A 21,263-nucleotide genomic window follows, 5' to 3' on the forward strand; every position below is an offset into this window, starting at 1 on the left:
CTCTCTTAGCAACATTCAAGTGTGTAATACAGTATCATGAACTATGATTACCATGCTGTGTGTTAGATGCCCAGACCTTATTATACGTGTAACTGGAAGTTTGTGTCTTTTGACAAGTATCTCCCTATTTCTCTCCTTCCCCCACTCCCTCCCACCCCTGCCAGCTTCTCATAATCACTCTCTATTTCTTTAAGTTTGGCTTTTTTAGATTCCACATATGTGATATCGTATGGTATTTGTCTTTGTCTGTTTAAATGATCTCACTTGGCATAATGTCCTCAGGGCTTATCCAAGTTGTCACAAACAGCAGGCGGTCTTTTTCATGGCTGAATAATATTCCTGTGTGTGTGTAAACATCCCCCCGCTACACACACACACATATCACATTTTATTTATCCATTCATCTGTTGATGGACTCTTAGGTTGTTTCCATATATTGACTGCTGTGAAAAATGCTGCAGCAAGCATGGGAGTGCAGATATCTCTGTAAGGTCCTGATTTCAGTTCCTTTGGATACATACCCAGACGTGGGATTGATGAATTCTATAGTAGTTGTATCTTTAATTTTGGGGGGAACCTCCATACTGTTTTCCATAATATATCCATTGGCTGTACCAGTTTACATTGCCACCAGTGGTGCACAAGGGTTCTCATTTCTCCACATCCTCACGAGCACTTGTTTTTTTGTCTTCTTAATGACAGCCATTCTGACAGGTGTGAGGCGATATCTCATTGTGGTTTTGATTTTCATTTCCCTGGTGACTTGTGATGTGAAATATGTTTTCATGTAGCTATTGGCCATTTGTATGTCTTCTTTGGAATTCATTGTCTTTATAGAGAAGTGTAGTCTAATTTTAAATGTCAAGGCCAGTATCTTGCTCTTGGACTGCCATTCAGGGTTAGATAGTTTGGATTTTGCATTTTAGCCAGAATCATCCATCTTCTTATAGGTGTGGTTGTTTTTCCAACTCAGTCTCCTTTTTGACAAGAAAAGGAATCTTCATTAAAACTACCATTTACAAATAAAGAGTGAATCAGTCCCTCAAAGAGCAATTGGTAAAGAAAACCAATACCTACATAAAATAGTGTATTATTAATCCATAAGAACTGTCAATCACTCTGTCATGTAAGCATGATTTTATCCCCAGACTTTATTAGAACACCCCCCTTTCAACTTACCTGAGATCTTTCTTTTGGAGTGAGACCCCTTCTAGGACAGCTCCGACCTCTTAACCGCGAGGTTGGCTGCTCTGGCCCTTGGCTTGTGTTCTGTCCACATAAAGCAAACTGCCCTTGGAGTGTTTAATGGCTGTTTTTTATGGAACTGCCAGGTGAGAAGTTATTCTGGTTATTGTCTTCCTTGCAGTTTTTTGCTAAAATATTCCCTCAGAAATTTCATAGAATTCTAGAATTCCAGAATCTTTTGTTTTATGTAGTTTTGAAGTTGAAGGTTCAAGCACTGGCTTTCAGAACTCCTAGAGAACTCTTAGCTTAGAGTACTCTATTGTTCCTGATTTAGAGAGACTGCAATTTTAAGTGATTTTTCTGGAATCTGTGCCCTCTCTTTACAAATTATAAAAAGGTTTTCACCTTTTTTACTAAACTCCAAGCATTTCCACATACCATGTGAACAATGCCTTATTGAGGTCTTGTGTGTATTGAAATTTGAATGTAAGCAGGCCCTTTGTAACCACCATCTTTTTAGCTAGCTGTGGTATAGAAATGAGATTTACAAAAAGCTACTTTGTTCAGGCTGGGAATTTTACCAGATTCAAGACTTTATCAAGAGCAAATCATTATAGCTCACATCTAAACAAAGAATTTGACTTGGTTCTACAACAAAAATGTAGAGTGCTTTCATGTGTGGTAATATGTAACATTGTGTCCCTTTATACTTTATCTGTGTTTTCCCTTTTGTTTCCTGCAATTGTAAGAAAACTTTTTGACTTTACCTAGGAAGTACCAGTTTCTAGAACCCAGGTAGGAACTTCCTATGTTTCTGAAACTAGAATGGTATTTCTACCCTAATTGGGCTTTATAGATTATGTACCTTAAAAAGAAAGAGCCAAAGAAAGTGCTAGACTCCTTTTTAGTCCTTTATATATGTAACAGCCCTAGGAATGTGCCTTCTTTGTAACTGAAAGTGACCACTATGTGCCTTTCACACTGAAAATAGGTAGCTTTTTATAGCATAATACCAGTAGTGACTCTCAGCACCTCCTAGCTATGTAGATATTTAAACAGTGTGGCTTGATGATACTGATTCATATCAGGAGTGAACAAGCATCTAGGATCCAGAAACAAATGCTTTGGGGAGAAAACCCCAGAAGAGCTGTTGGCTTGGTCACTGAGCAGGACTGGCTCAAGCGCTGGTTTGCTTCATGCCGTCAGATTGCTAGTGGCTGCTGAGGAAAAAAAAGAAGTAGCATTTTGCTCTCAAATAGGCTAACTAGGAGAGATCACAAGCTCCCTCTTAGGGTTACACGGCCTGGTCTCTGAGCAGGAGGATATCCTGCACCGGTCGGGAGGGAGGGCCCACTGAGGTGTGCTGGGTGAAGACACATGGGCTGAACCGAACTCTCCCTTCTTTTTTCAGTGAAGAGTTCCCAGAGAATATCATGTCAGCTTATTCAGTTCCTGAGGAGATATTTGTCTGTTTCTCTAGGCCTGGGATCAGGTTCTCTGCATCTGGTCAACTCAGCAATTAGATACCCAAGAGTGACCAAAAAATAATAACAACACCGTTAACAAGCTCATCAGGCATCCAGATGAGAGGGAGCCCGCCCCTTCTAGCTGTCCCCTGGGGGGCTGTGTCCTGCTTCCAGCAATACTGCTATTAACTCAAAATACTTTTGACATTTTTCTTTCATCTGTATATTTAGAGTCTACCACACAGGCTGTTCTCCCATTGATTTTTGTCTTTTGAAGGATAAAGTACTAGCTAAATATTTAGAAATAGCCAAAAGTCATTCTGAGCCCTGCCTGGCAGAGAGTGTAGGATCAGGCAGACAGTTCCATTTTGGGTCAAAAATGAGATCTGATATTTTCATGTGATCTTCAGTTTCTTAAAACAGTTTTTGAAGAGTTATTTCAAAGCTATTTTGAATAAAAGAAGCATCATTCTAATAAGGATATTGTCTATGGATATGACTACTTTGATGATACACTTATTCAAACATACACATTCTGGTTATGTTGTTTGTTAAATCTTATTATCCTCTAGTTTTAAGACTGTTAAATTATTTCAGAATAGCATGGATGGCCACTTGAAGCTTACTTTGGTCAGAGAGTGCCCAATATAAATGAAACTGCTGAGAAAGAGAAAGAGCTACTAGATAGGATGGGATATGGGGAGGACTGTATTAGAATTGCTTTGCACTAGGTGTCCGCATTGTAGGGTTACTGTTGGGTTTTTAAGAAGGTACTGGGTTTGAAGCATAAATCATGGTGCCTTGTGTATAGTAGTGGTGATTAGTAAGTGTTAGCCATTTTTATCATGCTACTGTGACCTGACACATTGCCTGGGAGAGAGGAAGAAGCGAGAGGTGGATAGGGTGCTGTGTGGGAAAGGAAAAAAGTGCTGATAGAATAAGACTGGCCTCTTTCTCTAAATCAAACCTGTTTAGTTATACTTAACTTAGATACATGTCATGAATGACATAAGAAATATTTTAATTTTCAGCTGTTCTTGAAATTTTGTCTGTTGAGATTCTGGTTGTACTCTATAAACAAAAAGGAAAAGAAAAACAAACCAATAACCTCAAAATCCCCAAAATACGGTGTTGAGGATTTGGATATCAAGCTGTAAAAACCAATTGTATGACTGCCAGCTGACATGGTTTTGCTCATTTAAAAAATGCAAATTTTATCATTTGCATTTTGTTGCTTTTTAAACAGATGAAGATGAAGATGGTGATCGAATTACAGTGAGAAGTGATGAAGAAATGAAGGCAATGCTGTCATATGTAAGTGTATTATAAATGAGGACTGCTTTTAAAATGTTAATGTAATTAAGGATGCTGTTTCTTGCCATAGTGAAGACATAAAAGTAAATCACAGTTACCATAACATTTTCTACATAATATATATAAGGTTTCAAAGATCCCTTACATGAAAGTTAAGGGCATTCTTTTCAAAAGACACTGATCATATCATGAACGTTAAGAATTATGCATCTTAATGACTTTTGCATTAGGTATGGTGCAGACTAAATGCACTTTCAATTTCCTGTATTTTTTATGCAGTACTTAAAGTAACGGCTCATTAAAAATGAACCCCTAGGCTCTAAAAAATTTTTCAAAATCTACTTTCAAGTGGAGATCTCTTCACCCTTCCGTACAGAGTATAGTTATAATGTAGCTGTAGGCTTAATGCGGATACATGACTTAAAGATGAACTCTCAGTTGTTTTATGTACCAACCACTCTCCTGCTCCCATCCCAGAATGAACTACAGGGTTACTTACCGAATCAGAGTGACTTGAATGTATCCTGAAATTACTATTCTTTTATGTTTCAAATTTCAGTGACAGTTTGTATTAACATCTGTCTTAGTACTGAAGTACATAAACAAGAGAAAAGGGTACATTTCTAAAACTTTAATACTTAGCTTAAAAAATTCAGCTATGATGAAGAGGCATAGTTTGCCTGAGCCTGATTATGCTTTCCTCTTATTTTGTTTTACTTCTTATTTTAAAAATTTATCTGTGTTTGTAATCTGTTTATAAATCCTTTTCTAGTGGTCTGGTGCAAAGAGCATGAGACTGGAAGTCAGGAGACCACCGCTCTCCTCTGGCATCGCGGCCTTAGGCAAATCGCTTAACCTTTCAGTGTTATAGTTGCCTCATCTGTCAATTGTGGATAGTAATACTTGTCCTTTCTACTGCACAGGGTCATTGTAATGCTCAAATGGGATAATAGATGTGAAAGCCCTTTTGAAAAGTTAGAAGTTCTATACAAATGCAAAGTGGTATTATGGTGGAAATAGTGGAACCAGGGTCCTTGCCTTCCAGGGAGACTGATCTTAGCTCATAGTTAAGTTGTAGGTTTTTGATAGACCACAACTTCAACCAGGATGTTTCATTGTAATGAAAACTAAAATATCTGTATGGGTTTTTGCCAATAGTTTTAATTTAGGATAGGAGGGAAGAGAATAAGAAGGATGGCATGATTAACAGAGCATTGCATTCACACCAGCACGGAGTAGGAAAAGTCAATTTCCCATTGACTTCCCATTAACTTATTTGAGAGTCTTTGTGCACTGAGAATTTAGAGCAGGGCTCATCAGAACCTTGAAAGGCCGAGTAGGATTGTCTGCTGAAAGGTCCAGCACTAGATAGATTGGCCTGCTCTCCTGAGAATGTGACATGTGTCTGTTTAGAAAACACACACACACCAGAAGGGTTCTAGTTTTTTTCACGTATATCCATTGCTGAGAGTACATTACTGACATCAGTGTGCTTTCATTATGTCTCTGACACAGCCGCACACATAGGTGTGTTTTTGAAAATATACTTTCGGGAAGGTCTGAAAAATTGTGCTTTTTGGGAAATACTACTGCATGTGATCATAGTGACAATAATCATTTCTATTTCTAAGTGTCTACTATGTATTAGATGCTTAAGGTATTTAATTTTATTTGGTTTTAATAATCTCTCTGTGAGGTAGATACTATCATCCCTGTTTTTAGATGAGGAAGCTATGGCTAAGAGACATTTTCAAGGTTTTAGAGCTAGTGTGAATGTGAACATGGAATTTAAGTTAATCTTCTTATGCCAAGTCCAAGATCCTTTACTCTTTACACTTTCTCTCCCATCCACCTCTTTGCACATTAGTATTGGAAATTTATCTTTATCATCACCATTATTAAATTCTGAATGATTTGAATTTATATAATACTTCAGTTGAGATATATGTAGTATATATTCCTTATGATTTTTATTTATTTTCTCAAAAGCAATGTTTATTTTTGTATTGTAGGAAAAATTAGAGTTATGTGATTGTTCTTAAATTAAAAGTTCCTTGACATTTTCTTGAAAGGCACTTTTTACCCTGAAAAGGAATCATCAAGATGATTGATCCCCAAATATGTGGATTTCTTGAATTAACCAGTTTTCACTTTTAGACTGGGGAAGCGACATTGGTGTAGTAACATTTAATTTTGCCAAATAAAAACATTACTAAAATAAATGAACTAATAAAATTATCAACTGTTAACAATTATTAACAAAGAAAAATAAAGATTGAAACAGTGGGTGGTACTGTTGCTCAGGAGAAGGGGGTTCCCTGCTCCAAGCAGGTTCACTATGAATTTGTTGAGACCGAATAACAACTCTGTCAAAAAGCTCAAACAAGATTAGTTGGCTGTCATTTTGATCTGTCTTGGTTCTTATGGTTGAAATTGTCTTGGGTTTCTAGTTTTGCCATAAAGAAAACTATCGGGACCTAATCTCACAGTAGATTTTGGTTGATAGTCCTCACTTGCCAACATATTATTAAAAACGTACATTGATCTTTATTTTTAAGTTTAATTTGATGCAGAAAATTTTTGAATCCAGGATTTGGGTGGTGGCACAGGGAAGATATAGATGACAGCATATTTACTTTAAAAAAAATAGCTTAATTTTTCATGTGGAATTCAATAAATTTGTAGTCACCATAGTATTTGTTTAAAAGCCATATGAGGAAAGCAAAATTGAGATATTTTCACCCTAAATCCTTTAATCATTCTTTTCCATTGTTGATAAAGGTTAAATGAATAAATAGCCTGGATCTCAGCATTAAAAAAAAAATTGTAATGTCTGAGTTTAAACTTGCAGAAATACTTTTTTCCCCTTACATGCAAGTATTTTCTGGCTTAGAGCCAACAGAAGCATAAGTTTTTATCAGTAATTTAAATAGATTTTTGTATTAGACCTGAAAATGTTGCCTTTTTAATTGAAAACTTATCAATTATTTAAATTGCTAGCAGCCTTAGGCTGTTAATTTTATGTGCGCTATAATAATGGCATACATTGGTTTTTGATACATGTGACACATGGAATATCGCATTGTAGTAAGGATTTGTCATGACAATAGGTTGTTGTGTGCTGTTAAATAATAACCATTATATTAAACTAAAGTCTGTTGTCATACATTAGTACCATTTTATGTAAGTTATTTAGAAGTTGTATTCTTTTCTTCATTAGATATATTTTTAAGAGATAATGAGAAGAAAACAAAGCTATAATAAATTGTCTTTTAAGAAAATGTAAAGTAATTTGGTCTCCAAGGAGATATTTAATGTATTGAGAGAATTCAGCAGCCAAGTGTTATTATAGCACCATTGTGATAGCTTTCTGCGTTTTGTTATGAGTTTGTGTTAATCAACAATCTGTTTTTATAGCGTAGTTTCTTGTAAGTTATGTTGTTAGAATATTCCACTTCTGGGAGCATGGCTTTTCCTCTGACACTATTGTATCTTTTTAATTCCTCCATAAAGTATTTTTTTAATTAGAACTTGAAATGTTTTATTAGGAAAAAAAATACACCCAAACCTACATATTCTGAAAACTAAATACCTGATCATTGCTAATTATTTAAAGGACCCTGTTAAATATTCCCTTAACATAGTTTAAATTTGTTTTTGTTTTTATTTTCCCCTCTCATTTTCTAGAAAGACTGAAGATAATATGCTGCTTTTCTCCTATGTTTAAATTTTTTTTTGTTTTTGTTTTCCCCTCTCATTTTCTAGAAAGACTGAAGATAATATGCTGCTTTTCTCCTTCCATCTTTTTGTTGTCTGATAGTGCTGGCTTCATTTCCTTACAGCATCAGACATTGCTGGGCTTTGTTTATTGATGCATCAGAAGCTTTATCATCGAGACCCAGTTATAGGAAGGGGTTATTTTAATGTTAACCTGTGCTTTTGGGTGACCTTTCATTAAGAAACTCAGCAGTACATCTTGCTTTTGTAAATGGATTCATACTTGTTTCTGCTAAATCCTGTGTTGAGTAAAGGATTTATTACACCTGGTTCTCTCAACACTGACAGGCTTATATTATGAGTGGAGCACAGTATTAAAAAGAATAATAATTTTCGTCATTTTGCCTGTTCTCTCTCTTTATACCATTTTCCACATTGCCAGAAGAGTATGGGATGAGTTTAACTGTAATACTGCCCATTATGTCAGAGACCTTGTGTTTTAGTGGAGTATAAGTATTCCCTTTGGTATACTTCCCCATGGTTTACCTTGTTAGACATTGGGTACCACGAGGGAAAATACTTTTTGACCTCTGGAGCACCTTGTAAATTGGGTTATGATTAGCTTTATCCTAGTGTGCATAACTTAGAGATTGCCTCTAAAATCACAGTTATTCAGAATTGGAAGGGAGCCTTAGAGATCTTATTGAATGGTTTCATTTTCTAGATAACGAAACTGAGGCCCAGTAAGATCAGATTCAGTTGTAGGTCACATGGCTAATGAATGGGAAGGCTTAGGCACAGACCCAGGTCTTTTGACTGGGCTCTTGACTCCTGATGTTTTAGGTGATGTTTTTGCATCTGTTGAGGTCCTGCTGAGGAAGCTTTGCAAATACTACTTTGTCTCTGATAACAAAAAATAATGCTTTCTACTGGAATGTTTGCATAACTGAGTTTAAACAGGACTGTAAAAAATACTCTGTGGGCTTTTGAAGTTTTAAAGATTTTGTCCTTATCTACATGACTGAGTTTTACTATAAAATTTGTTTTTAGGAGTTGGGCATATAACAGCCTCAGGGCCTTTGCTGTTACGAAGTTTTATTCAAAGAGCAAAGAGGTTGGAAGCTCATTTTCCACATGGTGCTTTTAAATACGCTCCATATTAAGGAGGTTCTACTTTGAACTCACTTCATATGTGGCAAAATAGCTCCGTCTTCAGTGAGTTGTTAGCCCCCTAATTCAATGCAATCACTAGAACTACTGATAATACAGTCTATTCTCCTGGCAGGGTAAAAAGAGTGAGAAAGGAAAACTGAATGATATAAATATATAGTTTTGGAAATTATTCAGTTTTTTTCACTCAGATAATGACATGCTCTAAGCTGTAAGTAGTTTTTGTTGTATTTTGTTTTCTTATCCTAGTCAAAGAATCAAACTTTTTTTCAGAGGAAGATTGTTTTAATTTCCCTCTCTTGTTGTCTGGGGCATTTGGATGCCCTTGAAATAGTGATAAGAATGTAGCAGACCCTTATTTAGCCCCTGTTGTGAAATATCTTGGGGCATCTCTACTAGCAGGGAGCAGAAGCATACTGCTATTTGCGTAGAAGAAATTTGCATCAGAACTAAGGGTTTATTATGCAGTTCAGGGAAGCAAAGGAAAAGATGAACACAAGCAGGCCTCAGCGAGGGTACCACCAGAGCACTCGGGTGCTTTGGACAGCCAATATTTTGTCAACGTGACTATGCTCCCAGGTCAGCTCCATGTCTGGGGGGGGTTCAGTGTAGCCGGTAGGTTGGTGCCTCTGTTGAGGCCGCTGGCGTGAGGGGGTCAGAGCCGTGTAGTACATCAGTTAGCCCCTAGGAGCTGCTCTTCAAAGGAGATGGGGCTGTGAGGGAACCATGGGCCTCTGCCAGGATTGTTGTGGGGCATAACTGAGACGTCAGGCCTTGTTGGCAGCTGATAGTGAACCTCTGTTCTCTTGGGGCCAGTTTTAATGGAAACAAGAAGGGTATCTTCTGCATATATTGGAAAGGTGAATGTAAATTTGCTCCAATACAGTGACACTGGAGTAAATTATCACGCTCAGAAATATAGTATGTCCAAATTTCAAAACAGGTTATTTTTCTCTAAATCTGCTTCTCTGTTACTTATACGTTCTTTACTCATTCCTCACTGCCTTTTTATTCATTTTTTGACAGCACTGAAGTAGATACTATCATCCCTGGTTCCCAAGTAATGTGGATACCGATCAAGCACCATCAGAACTAGTTAAATAAAACAGTTTATAAAGGAATATCCCATTTGACCTCCTCTCTGCACGGCCTGATGGTCCTGCTTTATTTAAGCGCATGTTCCCTGAAGCTACTACAGTAGTGCCCCTTATCCACAGGGGATACATTCCAAGACCCCAGTGAATGTCCGAGACTGAGGATAGTATGAAATCCTATATATGCTATGTTTTTTCCTACACATAGACACCTATGATAAAGTTTAATTTATTAATTAGGCATAGTAAGAGATTAATAGGTTTTATTATTAGAGAACTAACAATAAAATAGAACGATTGTTAACAATATAATAAAGATTATGTGAATATGGTCTCTCTCTTGAAATATCTTATTGTACTGTACTCACCTTCCTACACGATGAGATGAAGTGAAGGAAGGATGTAGGCACTGTGATGTAGCATTATGCTACTTTGGACCTTCTGATGATATGTCACGGGAAGGACCATCTGCTTCCAGATTGAGGTTGACCATGGGGAACGGAAACCATGGAAAGCAAAACCGTGGATAAGTGGGAACCACTGTACTTAAGCTTTTCCTAGTTTAGCAGTATACTGAATTGCTGCAGCCTAGAAATCAGGTGACAGGTCCCAAACTGACCATGGTGGTGATTCTGAAAGCTTTAGCATAAAGGATCCTACAGGTTTTGGACTCATTGCTAAAAACAAACTTATACTCCTTCTGCAAATTACCTTAAATTTAGTCAAGTTGAATTTCATCTGTCATTTTCTGCAAAAACCACTAAGGCCATCTAGGGCTTCCTAACATTCTTTACAGTTTCATTATCCAAAGCAAATAGTGCTGTCATTAAACTTTGCCAACTTACTGTCTTTTTCACTTCTGTCCAATAACATTAGTGTATAAACAGGCCCCAGCATTGTTTTCTGTTGACCTTTTCACTGGAAAACTTTTCATTGTGATTTTCTTTCTCATCATCTAATCAATCCATGACCACATGTGGACCCTTGGTCTAGCATCACTTGAGGAAGAGCATATGCACATTGTAGTTACCACAAGGCAGGGGTAATGAGTTATTGGGGAGCGGAGGACCCGAAGCCAGGTAAGTAAATATAGTTATTAATTTGGCATTCAAAATAGATTAGCTTCATACTTTATTTTTGATGACTGGAGCAGTTATGTGCGCCCTAAGAGGTCAGGGTCCTAGAGGGAAAGCCTCCTAATGAAAAGTGTAAGGAATAATTGAAAGACAGTATAACTGATGACACATCTGAATAGTGTTGTAATTGAATTTGTAGCCATTTGACAAGAGTTAAGATTGTTGGGTTCTTCACTGGGAAAACTAATAAATTAACTATAGACTGCAAATAGTTGTTTCGTTTATTGATTATTGCTGTAATTACTGATTGAGCTACATGTAATAGGGTATGCTTGTAATATTGACGAAGCAGGAATTTGAAAATTGTAATATTAGTAGGGAAAAAACCACCATGCTTACTTCTCATAAGTTGAAATACTGTGCTAATTACATTGTCTGTTAGAAGGCATGTTAAGGAGAGGTTTAGGAAACTGTCCTATTGTAAATATGTAGAAAAGTAATAATAAACCTGATTTGATATGATTTGATATGTATGACTTGCACCGAGCAAGTTAGAAGCTTTGACTAAAGAGTAGTTACCATGTCTGCCTCCTTCCTTTAAACATTTGTGGAGCACCTATAACGTAAAAGGCACAGTGCTAGGTACTGGAGGGCAGTAGTTTCTTAGGTTTTGAGGGAAATAAGCCTTTTTGAAAATGTGAGGAAAGTTGTTTATTCTTTTTCCAGAAAATTCACACAGTGCAACATTTTATATTTAATTTCAGAAATCTAAAGTCTTGCCTAAGGCCGTCATAGACCCCAGGTTAATACCTCTCCCAAAAGAAATAACAGAATACACAAGACATGGTCCCTCCTCCATAAAAGAAACACAGTGTTCCTTATAGTATCCTTGTACTTATTTTATTATTTATAATAGTGTAGTAATTGAGGAAAGAGGAGGGGATATTTACTCAGCCTTGATAAACATTGAGTTAAATTCTACCTCTGTACTTTGTCTAAAAATTTCAGTGATCTTGTTTAGTGGTTTCTCTGTCACCCTATTGTTATGAACATTTTTTTTCTATGTACTGTTGCTTGGAAGTGGGAAATACATAGCACTGTACCTTATTTCAAGATTGTTTTCAAGTACTTAATAAGGTTTCCCACATACCAGCTCCTTTGATCTTTCCAACACCTTTATGAGGTGAGCAAGGCCTGTATATTTCCCATTTTTATAGTTGAGGATACTGAGGCACAAGCAAATTGCATGCCTTTATCAAGGTCACACAGTTAGTAAATGTAGAGGTCACTCACTCACGGATTTGCTCACTTATTCTTACAGTCAGTTTTTCATGCAGTAAATATTTATTTATAGGATAGCAACTATTTGGCCAAGTGCTCTGCCAGGTGGTGGAGGTGCAGTGAACATATAGTTAGTTCATTCCTTGGAGGGGCTTGTGTTTCAGTCAGGGAGTTTAACAAAAATGGAAACAGTGTTCAGTCCAGGAAGAGAAGAAAAACTCATAGTAACCCGGCAGAATGATAAATGCTATCATAGGCTTAAACTTTAGTTGCTCTGGGGACCTGATCCAGCTTTGGGGACAGAGAAAGCTTCCCGGAGAGGGTGGTGGCTAGGCGGTTGTAAACTGTGTCAAGGGGACTGGGAAAGGTGTTTTGGGCTGAGAGAACAGAGTGTTCAGAGGCTCAGCTGAAAGGACGCCTGGTGCATTCCAGAGGAGCTAGCTGTGGTGCAATGCGGTATGGAAAGTGAGGGAAGGACAGTATGAGAGGCGGTTGGGAAGGAAGGTGCCTAGAACATAGATGACCCCAGCTTGAGGGAGTTGAGAAGTGGGAAAGATGTAGCATCAGTAAGACTGACAATTGATGGAATGTGAAGAAGAAAGAGAGAGATGGTTTGGATTCCTTCCAGATACCTGGTTTGGGAAACAAGGTCATTGTGATGTCATTCACTGAGAGTGAACCCAGGTGCTGGAAGACAGGTCTAGGGCAGGAGGGAGAGGGACCTGTTGAATTTAGGGGCCTCTGGACAACCATTTGGGAATGTTCTGAATCTTAGGAGAGAAATCTGGACTGGAAATAAAGATTTGTGATTCATCAGCTCCTCATTAGTCTCGATGACTCCTCTGGTAATTGAAACCTTTGAAGTGGCTGGAGTTAACTCAAGGAGAGTATAAAATAAGAAGAGAAGGTTGATGAAAAACCATGGGGAACTCCAGCATTTAAAGGAAGGTTGGGGAAAGAATCACTTACAGAAAGCTGAGTAGAGTGGTTGGAGAGGTAGGAGGAAAACCAAGAGGGGGTCACCAAAGAAAAAGGGGGAGGCCAGCACAGGTATCTGTGCACTGTGCTGTGCCATGTGCCATGACCCCATCTCTAAAATCTTAGGAAATGTGACCTAACCTGCATGGGGTAGGAATGAAGAAGCCAAGCTCTCTACCTGCTCAGCCGCCTACCCGGTAGCCTGGTTTGTTTAGATACATGTTCGGAGGCATGAGAAATGTGAGATAGCTTACCTTTGGACACGTAAATAGTAAACATACACTGAATGCTCTGAGTGCATGGTCTAGAAGAAAGAAGTATTTTTCTTGGCTCACTGGTAGTTTGCTTCATCTGTAAAATTGGGGTGATGATACTCCCAGAATAGGCTAGGGTTGTGAGAAATTAAATGAATAAATATGAGTATTGAGCCAACCACAAAATAGGTATTCAATAAGTGGTAGTCATTTCTGTGTTTGTGTCTTTCTCTTTTTTCTGTCTTTTTTAATGAAGCACTCGTGCCTTGTAAAGTTAAACTGTGCTGTTTTGATACTCAAGTTCTTTGCGACAGATTTCCTTGAAGAAACAAATGTTGTAATTATTGATTGAATTGTGCTGTTAGAATTAGAATTAGGTTCATAAGAAATAGGAACACTATTTGATAAACTTGCAAACAAAACAAGCCAGATATTGTACTTGCTATCCCCTTGTTGAATCTGGCTCTCTGTTTCAAATTAATTAGATCTTTGGATAACTATGCTAAACTTTGTCACATCCTTATTAAAATTGTTTAAGGATTTTGAAGAACATCTCAGAGGGACTCAAACTAATCTGAGTCTGGTACTGGAGATTCCATTAGCAATCACAAAACTGATTAATCTTTTACTCAGTTAGCTTATTGATTATTGCAGCAATTACTGCATGTAACGGATTCTTCAAGGAATACCAGCAGAAAATGCATTTATAACTGCTGCTGATACATTCAGTTTGAGTTCAGTATTTTGTGCTTTGTATATGTAACTTTTTGTATTTTTAAATGCTGAAACACTTCTACTCGGTGCTGTGCTTAATATTGTTTCAGAATTAGGAGGTTCACTTTTTAATTCCTTAACTACTAGTCATTCATTTCAGTTTACCAGGTGCCTTCACTAATTCTATTGCTGCAGTTTAATTTCGAGTGTTTTAATAGAGTAGATATCTTTACTCTCATTTGGAGGAAACTAAGATTCAGTGAGGTTAATTGGCTTCCTGAAGTCTACATTGATAGATAAAAATCAGGATTGGACCCCATTTCAATCAAATATTTATCAAACACCTACTTATGCAGGGCTTTGTATTAAGAGTAATAAATGCCAGTATAGGGTTATAGAGAGAAAGTTCAGGAAGTTAATTTTGATAACTTCAAATTAAGGCTCCTTTAATGTTATGGTGGTCACTTGGTTACTTTTCTGCCCAAGTCATGTAAGTATCTTGGCCTACAAGATTTAGGTTTTGTTTGTTTTTTCCATTTTTTTTTTTGACTAGTAGAAGTCTTGTCTTTGTCACCATTGTTTATTTTATCACTTTTCAGAACAAAATTGGAAAGAATCTCTTTAAAGGGAGAATATATAAAAACCTGAGAGAGGATCAAGATCTAACATCTTGCTTTTCAGCTTATTAAGTGCTGTCTAATCTGTTTTCTCCTCTGAATCTCACAGTAATCCTGTGAGTAGATACCATCTTCATTTTACAAATGACTAAACTGAGGCACAATGAGACTATGTTCAGTAGTGGGACTTCTAGGTATGAGTCCACTAATTCCTCCAAGTGCCTTGCTTGTCTCACTGGGCATCAGGCCTTGTGGCCGATCAGGACTGCTCTGTGCCAGGAGGTGGCATGTGTGGCCCTGCATTTTATCTTTGTCCCTTAGGGAATGCCACATAAGCAGTAGCCTGAGCTTGTAGGCAAGGTGCCTCATTGGCGGCCACCTGGCCCTCACAAGCCTTGCTCCTCAGCGGTGACTTGCCTAGAGTGGGCCCACATCACAGGTTTAACTACCACCCTTTATAGTTTGTCCTAGATAGTAAATTACTTTGCTATGTGGAACACAAGATTCTCTGTTAATACAAACACAGATCAGATCCAGTATTTCAGCAGGAGAAAATGTTCATTGGATTTGGAAGAATTGTAGAAAACAAAAAACAAATCCTAACTATTTGCATTAAAGAAACTGGCAAATGGCATATTTAATATCATCATTCTGACCATGTTAGTCATAGTACAAAGAGATGTTTATAGATTACTAAAAAATTCTTACAGTGATTACAAACTGTGTATAGTTTGGCAGTTGATTTGGCACAGATCTGAAATGAACGGGAAGCCATTTTTGTTTATTTATTTTGTGAGGTAAATAAATAAAGTTGGAAAACAGGTCAATTTCATGCATGCAAGGTTTTATAGTAGGAAAAAAATGCATTGCACCTGTTCTGACCCTTTACATTTGAGGTTATTTGTTTTCAAACTTGACCCCAAGCACTAGTTTCAGGCAAGCCTATAATTAGTTAGGTAAAGCATAAGGATATTTTATTTGTTTTGATTTCTAGGACTGGGGTAAAGTAGTAACTGAAATTACCAATCTAGTGTACATAGCAGTTAATTAAAGAAAAGCATTAACTGTAGGAGGATACCACCACTGTTGTTGTCTTGTATCAGTATAAAAAGGCAGTAATTTTTTTGACAGCCACTGATTGGAAAGTTGCTTGCAGCCCTTCAGAAGCAAGGGAGTACATGCTGCGGATCAATAACCGGCCAATTTCCCATTAAAAAGAATACCTGAGCAATGTTCCAAATAGCCGGTGGCATCTTAATTTTCCATGGAAACCTCAAATACTTGTGTGCTGAGGACAAGTCATTTTCGGACAATTTTTCCAGACTACTTGTTAACAGTTATTGCTGTCCCAAAAGGTTGACAGCCTACATGATTGATATTTCATTTACTTGTCATCACTGTTTGAGTAATGGCGAGCAGTATATTTCTGTGGTTTTAAGAAATATAGTCTCCTGAAAGACATTCACCTTAGTATGTGCTCCAGAGAGTGTGTCACACGTGTTTATGCTGTATGTATGTAAGTTTTTACACCCATAGAAAGAAAGGATCAGTTTCCTTTACAGTTTGAAAGCCCTTAGAGAGCAGGGTACACTTATATCAGCCCATAGCTATGAAAAAAATTCACCTTCACTTTGTCTTTAGGGCAGAGAGCCTTAGACTTGTTAACTTGTGATTCCCAAGATGATGTAGAATTTTAGAGCTCCCCTTCATTTCCAAGGAAACAAGCTTAATCTTGTAATAACTTTCATATACATGAAAGTAATAGGAAGATATCTGTCTGTATCTTCTAAAAAAAACTTTTTTAGAATGTCAGCAATTAAGGATTATTAAGGAAGAACTTCCTGAAAAATGTGGTAGTTAAATAATGCATGTTATGTGCTTAATATAGAAACAACAGAGATTAAAGGGAAGTTTTACTCTGCTACAGCCCCTCAAAACACAAAATCAGAAGTTTTCATTATTGATATTTTTCCACCAAGAACATCACTTTGTTGTTTGTCAAGTGTTAAAAGATGTGAGGACACAGGAGCTATCTCCCCGTTGGGTGGGTATAGGCTAACCAGTTAACATATTTAGGAAAATGGGCATCAGACCACACTACAAGCTAGTGCATGAATTTGTGTTTATGAAGGGTTATGAAGCCTTTATCACTTGGAACTTCATTTTTTTTGTGTTCAGAATTTTAAAGTGAAATTTGGTCTATACTAAAGTGTTTGTAAGACTGAAACAAAAGGTATGTTTGCTTGAAACTGGACTGCCTTTTTATCATATTAAAATCCTGTCATCTTTGGATGGATCAGATCTTGTTTGCTCTTTCCACACTCTCTATGATTTAGATATCTGTGATCTGTGCATTTTATGAAATTTGAATCATATTTGGCTATGTAACTGGCATTTAGGTCCAAGCTGAACATGAGGTGTGTCTTCATTTTGCTTTGCAAAGTCCAGGGAAAGAGAACAAGAGGCAATTTGAGAAATTTCCACTAAAATGCTTTTTGTGTCATTTTTAATACATATATTATTTTCAGAGTATTTTTAGAGGTAAACTACTAATCTAAAGCCTTAATCAACAAATTTACTTTTAAAGATAAATGACAATGTGGGGGATAACACTATACTGGACTTCAATCCAGAATATTCACTGTAGTCATTTTGATGTGCAAATAGGGAGAAATATTCTGGAGGCTAATATGTGTATGCCAGCAATTTACAAAAGTACTATGAATTAAACAGCCCATAAGTGTCTGTTCCAGTAGTCATACATTACTGAGTAATCTCTTTCTATAATCTCTTTGCAGTATTATTCCACAGTAATGGAACAGCAAGTAAATGGACAGTTAATAGAGCCTCTGCAGATATTTCCAAGAGGTAATGTTGAACAAATTCTAATCAACAATGATTATTTCTGTAAACTGTTTCATCAACAGTTATGTTTTCCAAAGGTTTAAATGCATATAACATGATGTTTAGCTCTTAATTTGAAAGAACAAAAGAAGTATTCATTATCGTGGGTATTGCAAGCTATATTATAGTTATGGCAGATAAAATATCTAATTTACTAGAGTAAATTAAACTAACTAGATTGTTTTTTGTTTTTGAAGTACATACTTACATTCGCTTAAAGAACTCTTTGGGGGTCCACATGGTTTCTAAACCAAGGCAAATGAATGACTTTAATTTTGGATGTTTATAAATCATGGCTCATGTTGGGAGCCAAAGCTGCTGTTGAGGAGAAAGCTCTCAGCTAGTACAGAAGCTAAGATTTACTGAGGGGTTTTAGGAGAGAAATTTTGGCAGAATGTTTGGTATTTGTATTTTGGGGGTGGCATTTCTAAATAATGGAAAGTCCTTATGAATGGGAATTTAATTATTAAGTCTCCAAAAACATGAGCCGATAAGGGTGAGTCTTGGTGAATCACCCAGTCAAATAATTCTGCTTTTCCCCTTAAGGTTTATCAGTGCTGTCCTTGTATCAGATATGATTGTTCAACTATATCTAAACGTTCCCTCAAATTGGAATAATGTTCAAATATAACAGTTTAATTGTATCAACCATTAAGCCTTTCACCCATCGTACAGTGCCTCACTTGGAATCCATGTTTTCTAACTGATGGGACAGATAAGGAAATTTTCTAAGTAACTCTTCTAGAAAAAGCTGAAATAATTTAAACTTATCTTCACTAACTGATACTGTACAAATAATCATGGTATAGGTCTTCCATTTAAACATTCTAGATTCCATTACCTGTTAACTCTCTGAAGTTTGAATGGCTCTATTAACCAGTAGACTTTTATTTGCACTGATGAAGTATCCCAAGGCAGCTGACTCAGCCTGACACAAGAAGGTCTGGGCTCAGGCATTAATGTGGGCAGCGGGGTTGGGAGTACTTAGTGCATTATTAACAATGACTTTTTAGAGCTAAATAAGTAAAAATTGGTCCATTGATAGAGTGTCTGAAATGGATTGTGATTAATCCACTTCTGTTGGATTAAAGACTAAAAACTAAGACAGAAAAATAAAAGAAAAAGAAATGTTGCATTTCTGTATATTAGGCCAGTAACAAGGATGAAGATTATTTCCCAATTTTTCAATGACTGGAGAATTTGGGCAAATTTCAAAATTGTTTTTCTACAAGGAGTATTTTTTTACCAGCTGAAGATTTTCATTAATTGCTTCCCTACCTGCTGTTACTCCTCTGTTGTTGTAGCAAACTCTAGCACACAGTATCCTGGAAAATTATAATCCCAAAGCTGTGGGCGTTTTTTTGTTTTTCAATAAAATATTTAGTTATTTTCATCCAAAATCTGTTTGTTTTATTTTGTGAGCAGTCTTTTTCAGTCGTATTGTTCATACCATTGTGTCCCTCCCATGATAATAACAACCATTTTTAGACATCTGCTGTATCAGACACTAATATTGCTTTAAGTGTTAATCATTTCTAATTCTCCCAACAGTTCTGCCTATTAGGAATTACTGCTTCTATTGTATAGGTGAGATTATTCAGGTTCAGAGAGGTTAAGTAACTTAAAGTCACACAGCTTATAAGTGGCTAATACACCCTTTGAGATTTGTTTAAATTATAATTTCCTTAAAGTGGAAGGGTATAAGTTAAAATATTAGTGGAATGTGCAGGGGGGTAATTTGGAGGGGTTGGTAAGAGAGTGAAGAAAAGTATGTTATAAGGGGAAGAAAGTTAAAAGAAGAAAATAAATGAGATAGTCACATGTAATCCTAGCACAGAACTTTTTAGACTCCAGTAAACTACTAAATTTAGTTCTTCTTAACCAAATTAAATTTTTTAAAATAGGAGTTTCAGTCTCCCTATCTCTATGATTATTTTGTGAGCTATTTTACAGCTTTTTTTAGTGTTTGTTGTCTTTTGCTTTTTGCTTAGTTATCTACATCTCACATAGGCAAGAAATCAGGCAAACCTTCACAGTTAGGATACAGACATATTAGTCTATTAACTGGGTCTATCTATGTGGTTAGAGGCCTTCAGACCTTAGATTTTGTGGTCAGGCCCCATGTTGAAAAGAATCTAGACTGATCAAGTGAGAAAGACAGGAGAAAACAATTCTGTTCCAACGTCAGACAGTCTCTTCATTTCCAAGTAAGGCAGTTGCCCGGACGGTGATTCCCAGTTCACAGCTAAGTCTTTTCTGTAGATAAAAATATATTAAGACTTTATAAGTATGAAAATATACTAGCTTTATAGTAACTTCTGACTCTGTAACTTTAGGAAATATGAGATTACTGGGTTTTCTGAATATTGTTTAGATTTCCAGTCATAAAGGTTTGAGAAGCCAATTAAGAAATGAGGCAGACGTTAAAGAGGTAAGAGTTGATGCCTGCCTTTAATTCCTTTGTTGGCTACTTTCTTATTAAATGAAGTTTATGGATGCACCGGGTGCTTCAGTGCAAATACTCTGAAGTGTTCTGTGAGAAAGTATTAATGGTCCCTTAAGGACTAGGCATCAAATGTATGTGACTGTTGTTTTGTTCAAGAGGTTAATTTCCATTTCAAGAAAAGAAGATTTGGGTTTTAATGCATTTTAGAAAAACAAATAAAAATCCTTCATTAAGGTTTAGATATATTTTTTTTCTTAGGAAAAGAACAAAATAAATTAGAGTATACTCGAAATATATAAAATTAAAGCAGCTGATTCGCTTTGTAATTATTACCTACATCTTATTATTAAAGAGCTCTACTTGTTGTGAGAAACAGGGAAAATATACACACCTCTGAGAGAGGAGCAAAAGAAATCAAATTCATCCTACCCCAAACAATCAATCAAAATTGATGGCCCCTTAACATATAATATGTGAGGCACTGTAGTTTTCAGATGGAAGCGGCCTGTAACACGGGCAGGATGCTTTTGTATTCTTAACATTTGGTGAAGAAGCATTTGCTGAATTGGATAAGATTAGCCTGTAACTGAGGATGGTGTCAGGAAATTAATATTTTTTTTTTCCTGGCACTTCTTTATCTTTAGATTTAGCAGATATCAGGATTTGCAAGAAATGGAGCAAAAGTGGTGGTATCTTTGTATTTTAATAAATTTGACTGCTTATTGCTGTGCAAATTAGTATTCAAACTTGAATATTCCATCTTAGAACCGCTAACAATCTTTTTGGCATTATAAGATCCTCCTTTCATGCCCCCCACCCCCCAAAACCCCAGCTATTTTCAAAGTAGTTTAAATGATAGTAGACGTACAATGTAACAGAGTGAGGAAAGATTGCAGAAATTTGAATTATGAAAGGAATCTAATCATTTTAGCTCAGTTAACATGATTTTTATATGTTTTAAACAGAGATTGGAATTTATATGAGGTGGTGTCAGAAAGCCCTTTGCATTTATAAATGCTCACTCCTGCAAGTTAAAAACCCTGGTTC

General features: G+C 36.6%; 1 protein-coding gene across 15 annotated transcripts in view; it reads left to right on the plus strand.

Annotated features, from left to right (window-relative positions):
* MAP2K5 (mitogen-activated protein kinase kinase 5) overlaps positions 1–21,263 on the plus strand; it is a 257,633-nt gene that overhangs the window by 23,761 nt on the left and 212,609 nt on the right. For all 15 annotated transcript variants that reach the window (XM_057488920.1, XM_036932271.2, XM_036932274.2 and 12 more), the window contains exons 3-4: positions 3,898–3,965; positions 17,665–17,734. In XM_057488920.1, coding sequence (XP_057344903.1) covers positions 3,898–3,965; positions 17,665–17,734 — 138 coding nt within the window. The remainder of the gene's footprint in view (positions 1–3,897; positions 3,966–17,664; positions 17,735–21,263) is intronic.

This window comes from Manis pentadactyla, chromosome 11 (assembly GCF_030020395.1).
Source record: "Manis pentadactyla isolate mManPen7 chromosome 11, mManPen7.hap1, whole genome shotgun sequence".
In the NCBI taxonomy this organism is placed as follows: Eukaryota; Metazoa; Chordata; class Mammalia; order Pholidota; family Manidae; genus Manis; species Manis pentadactyla.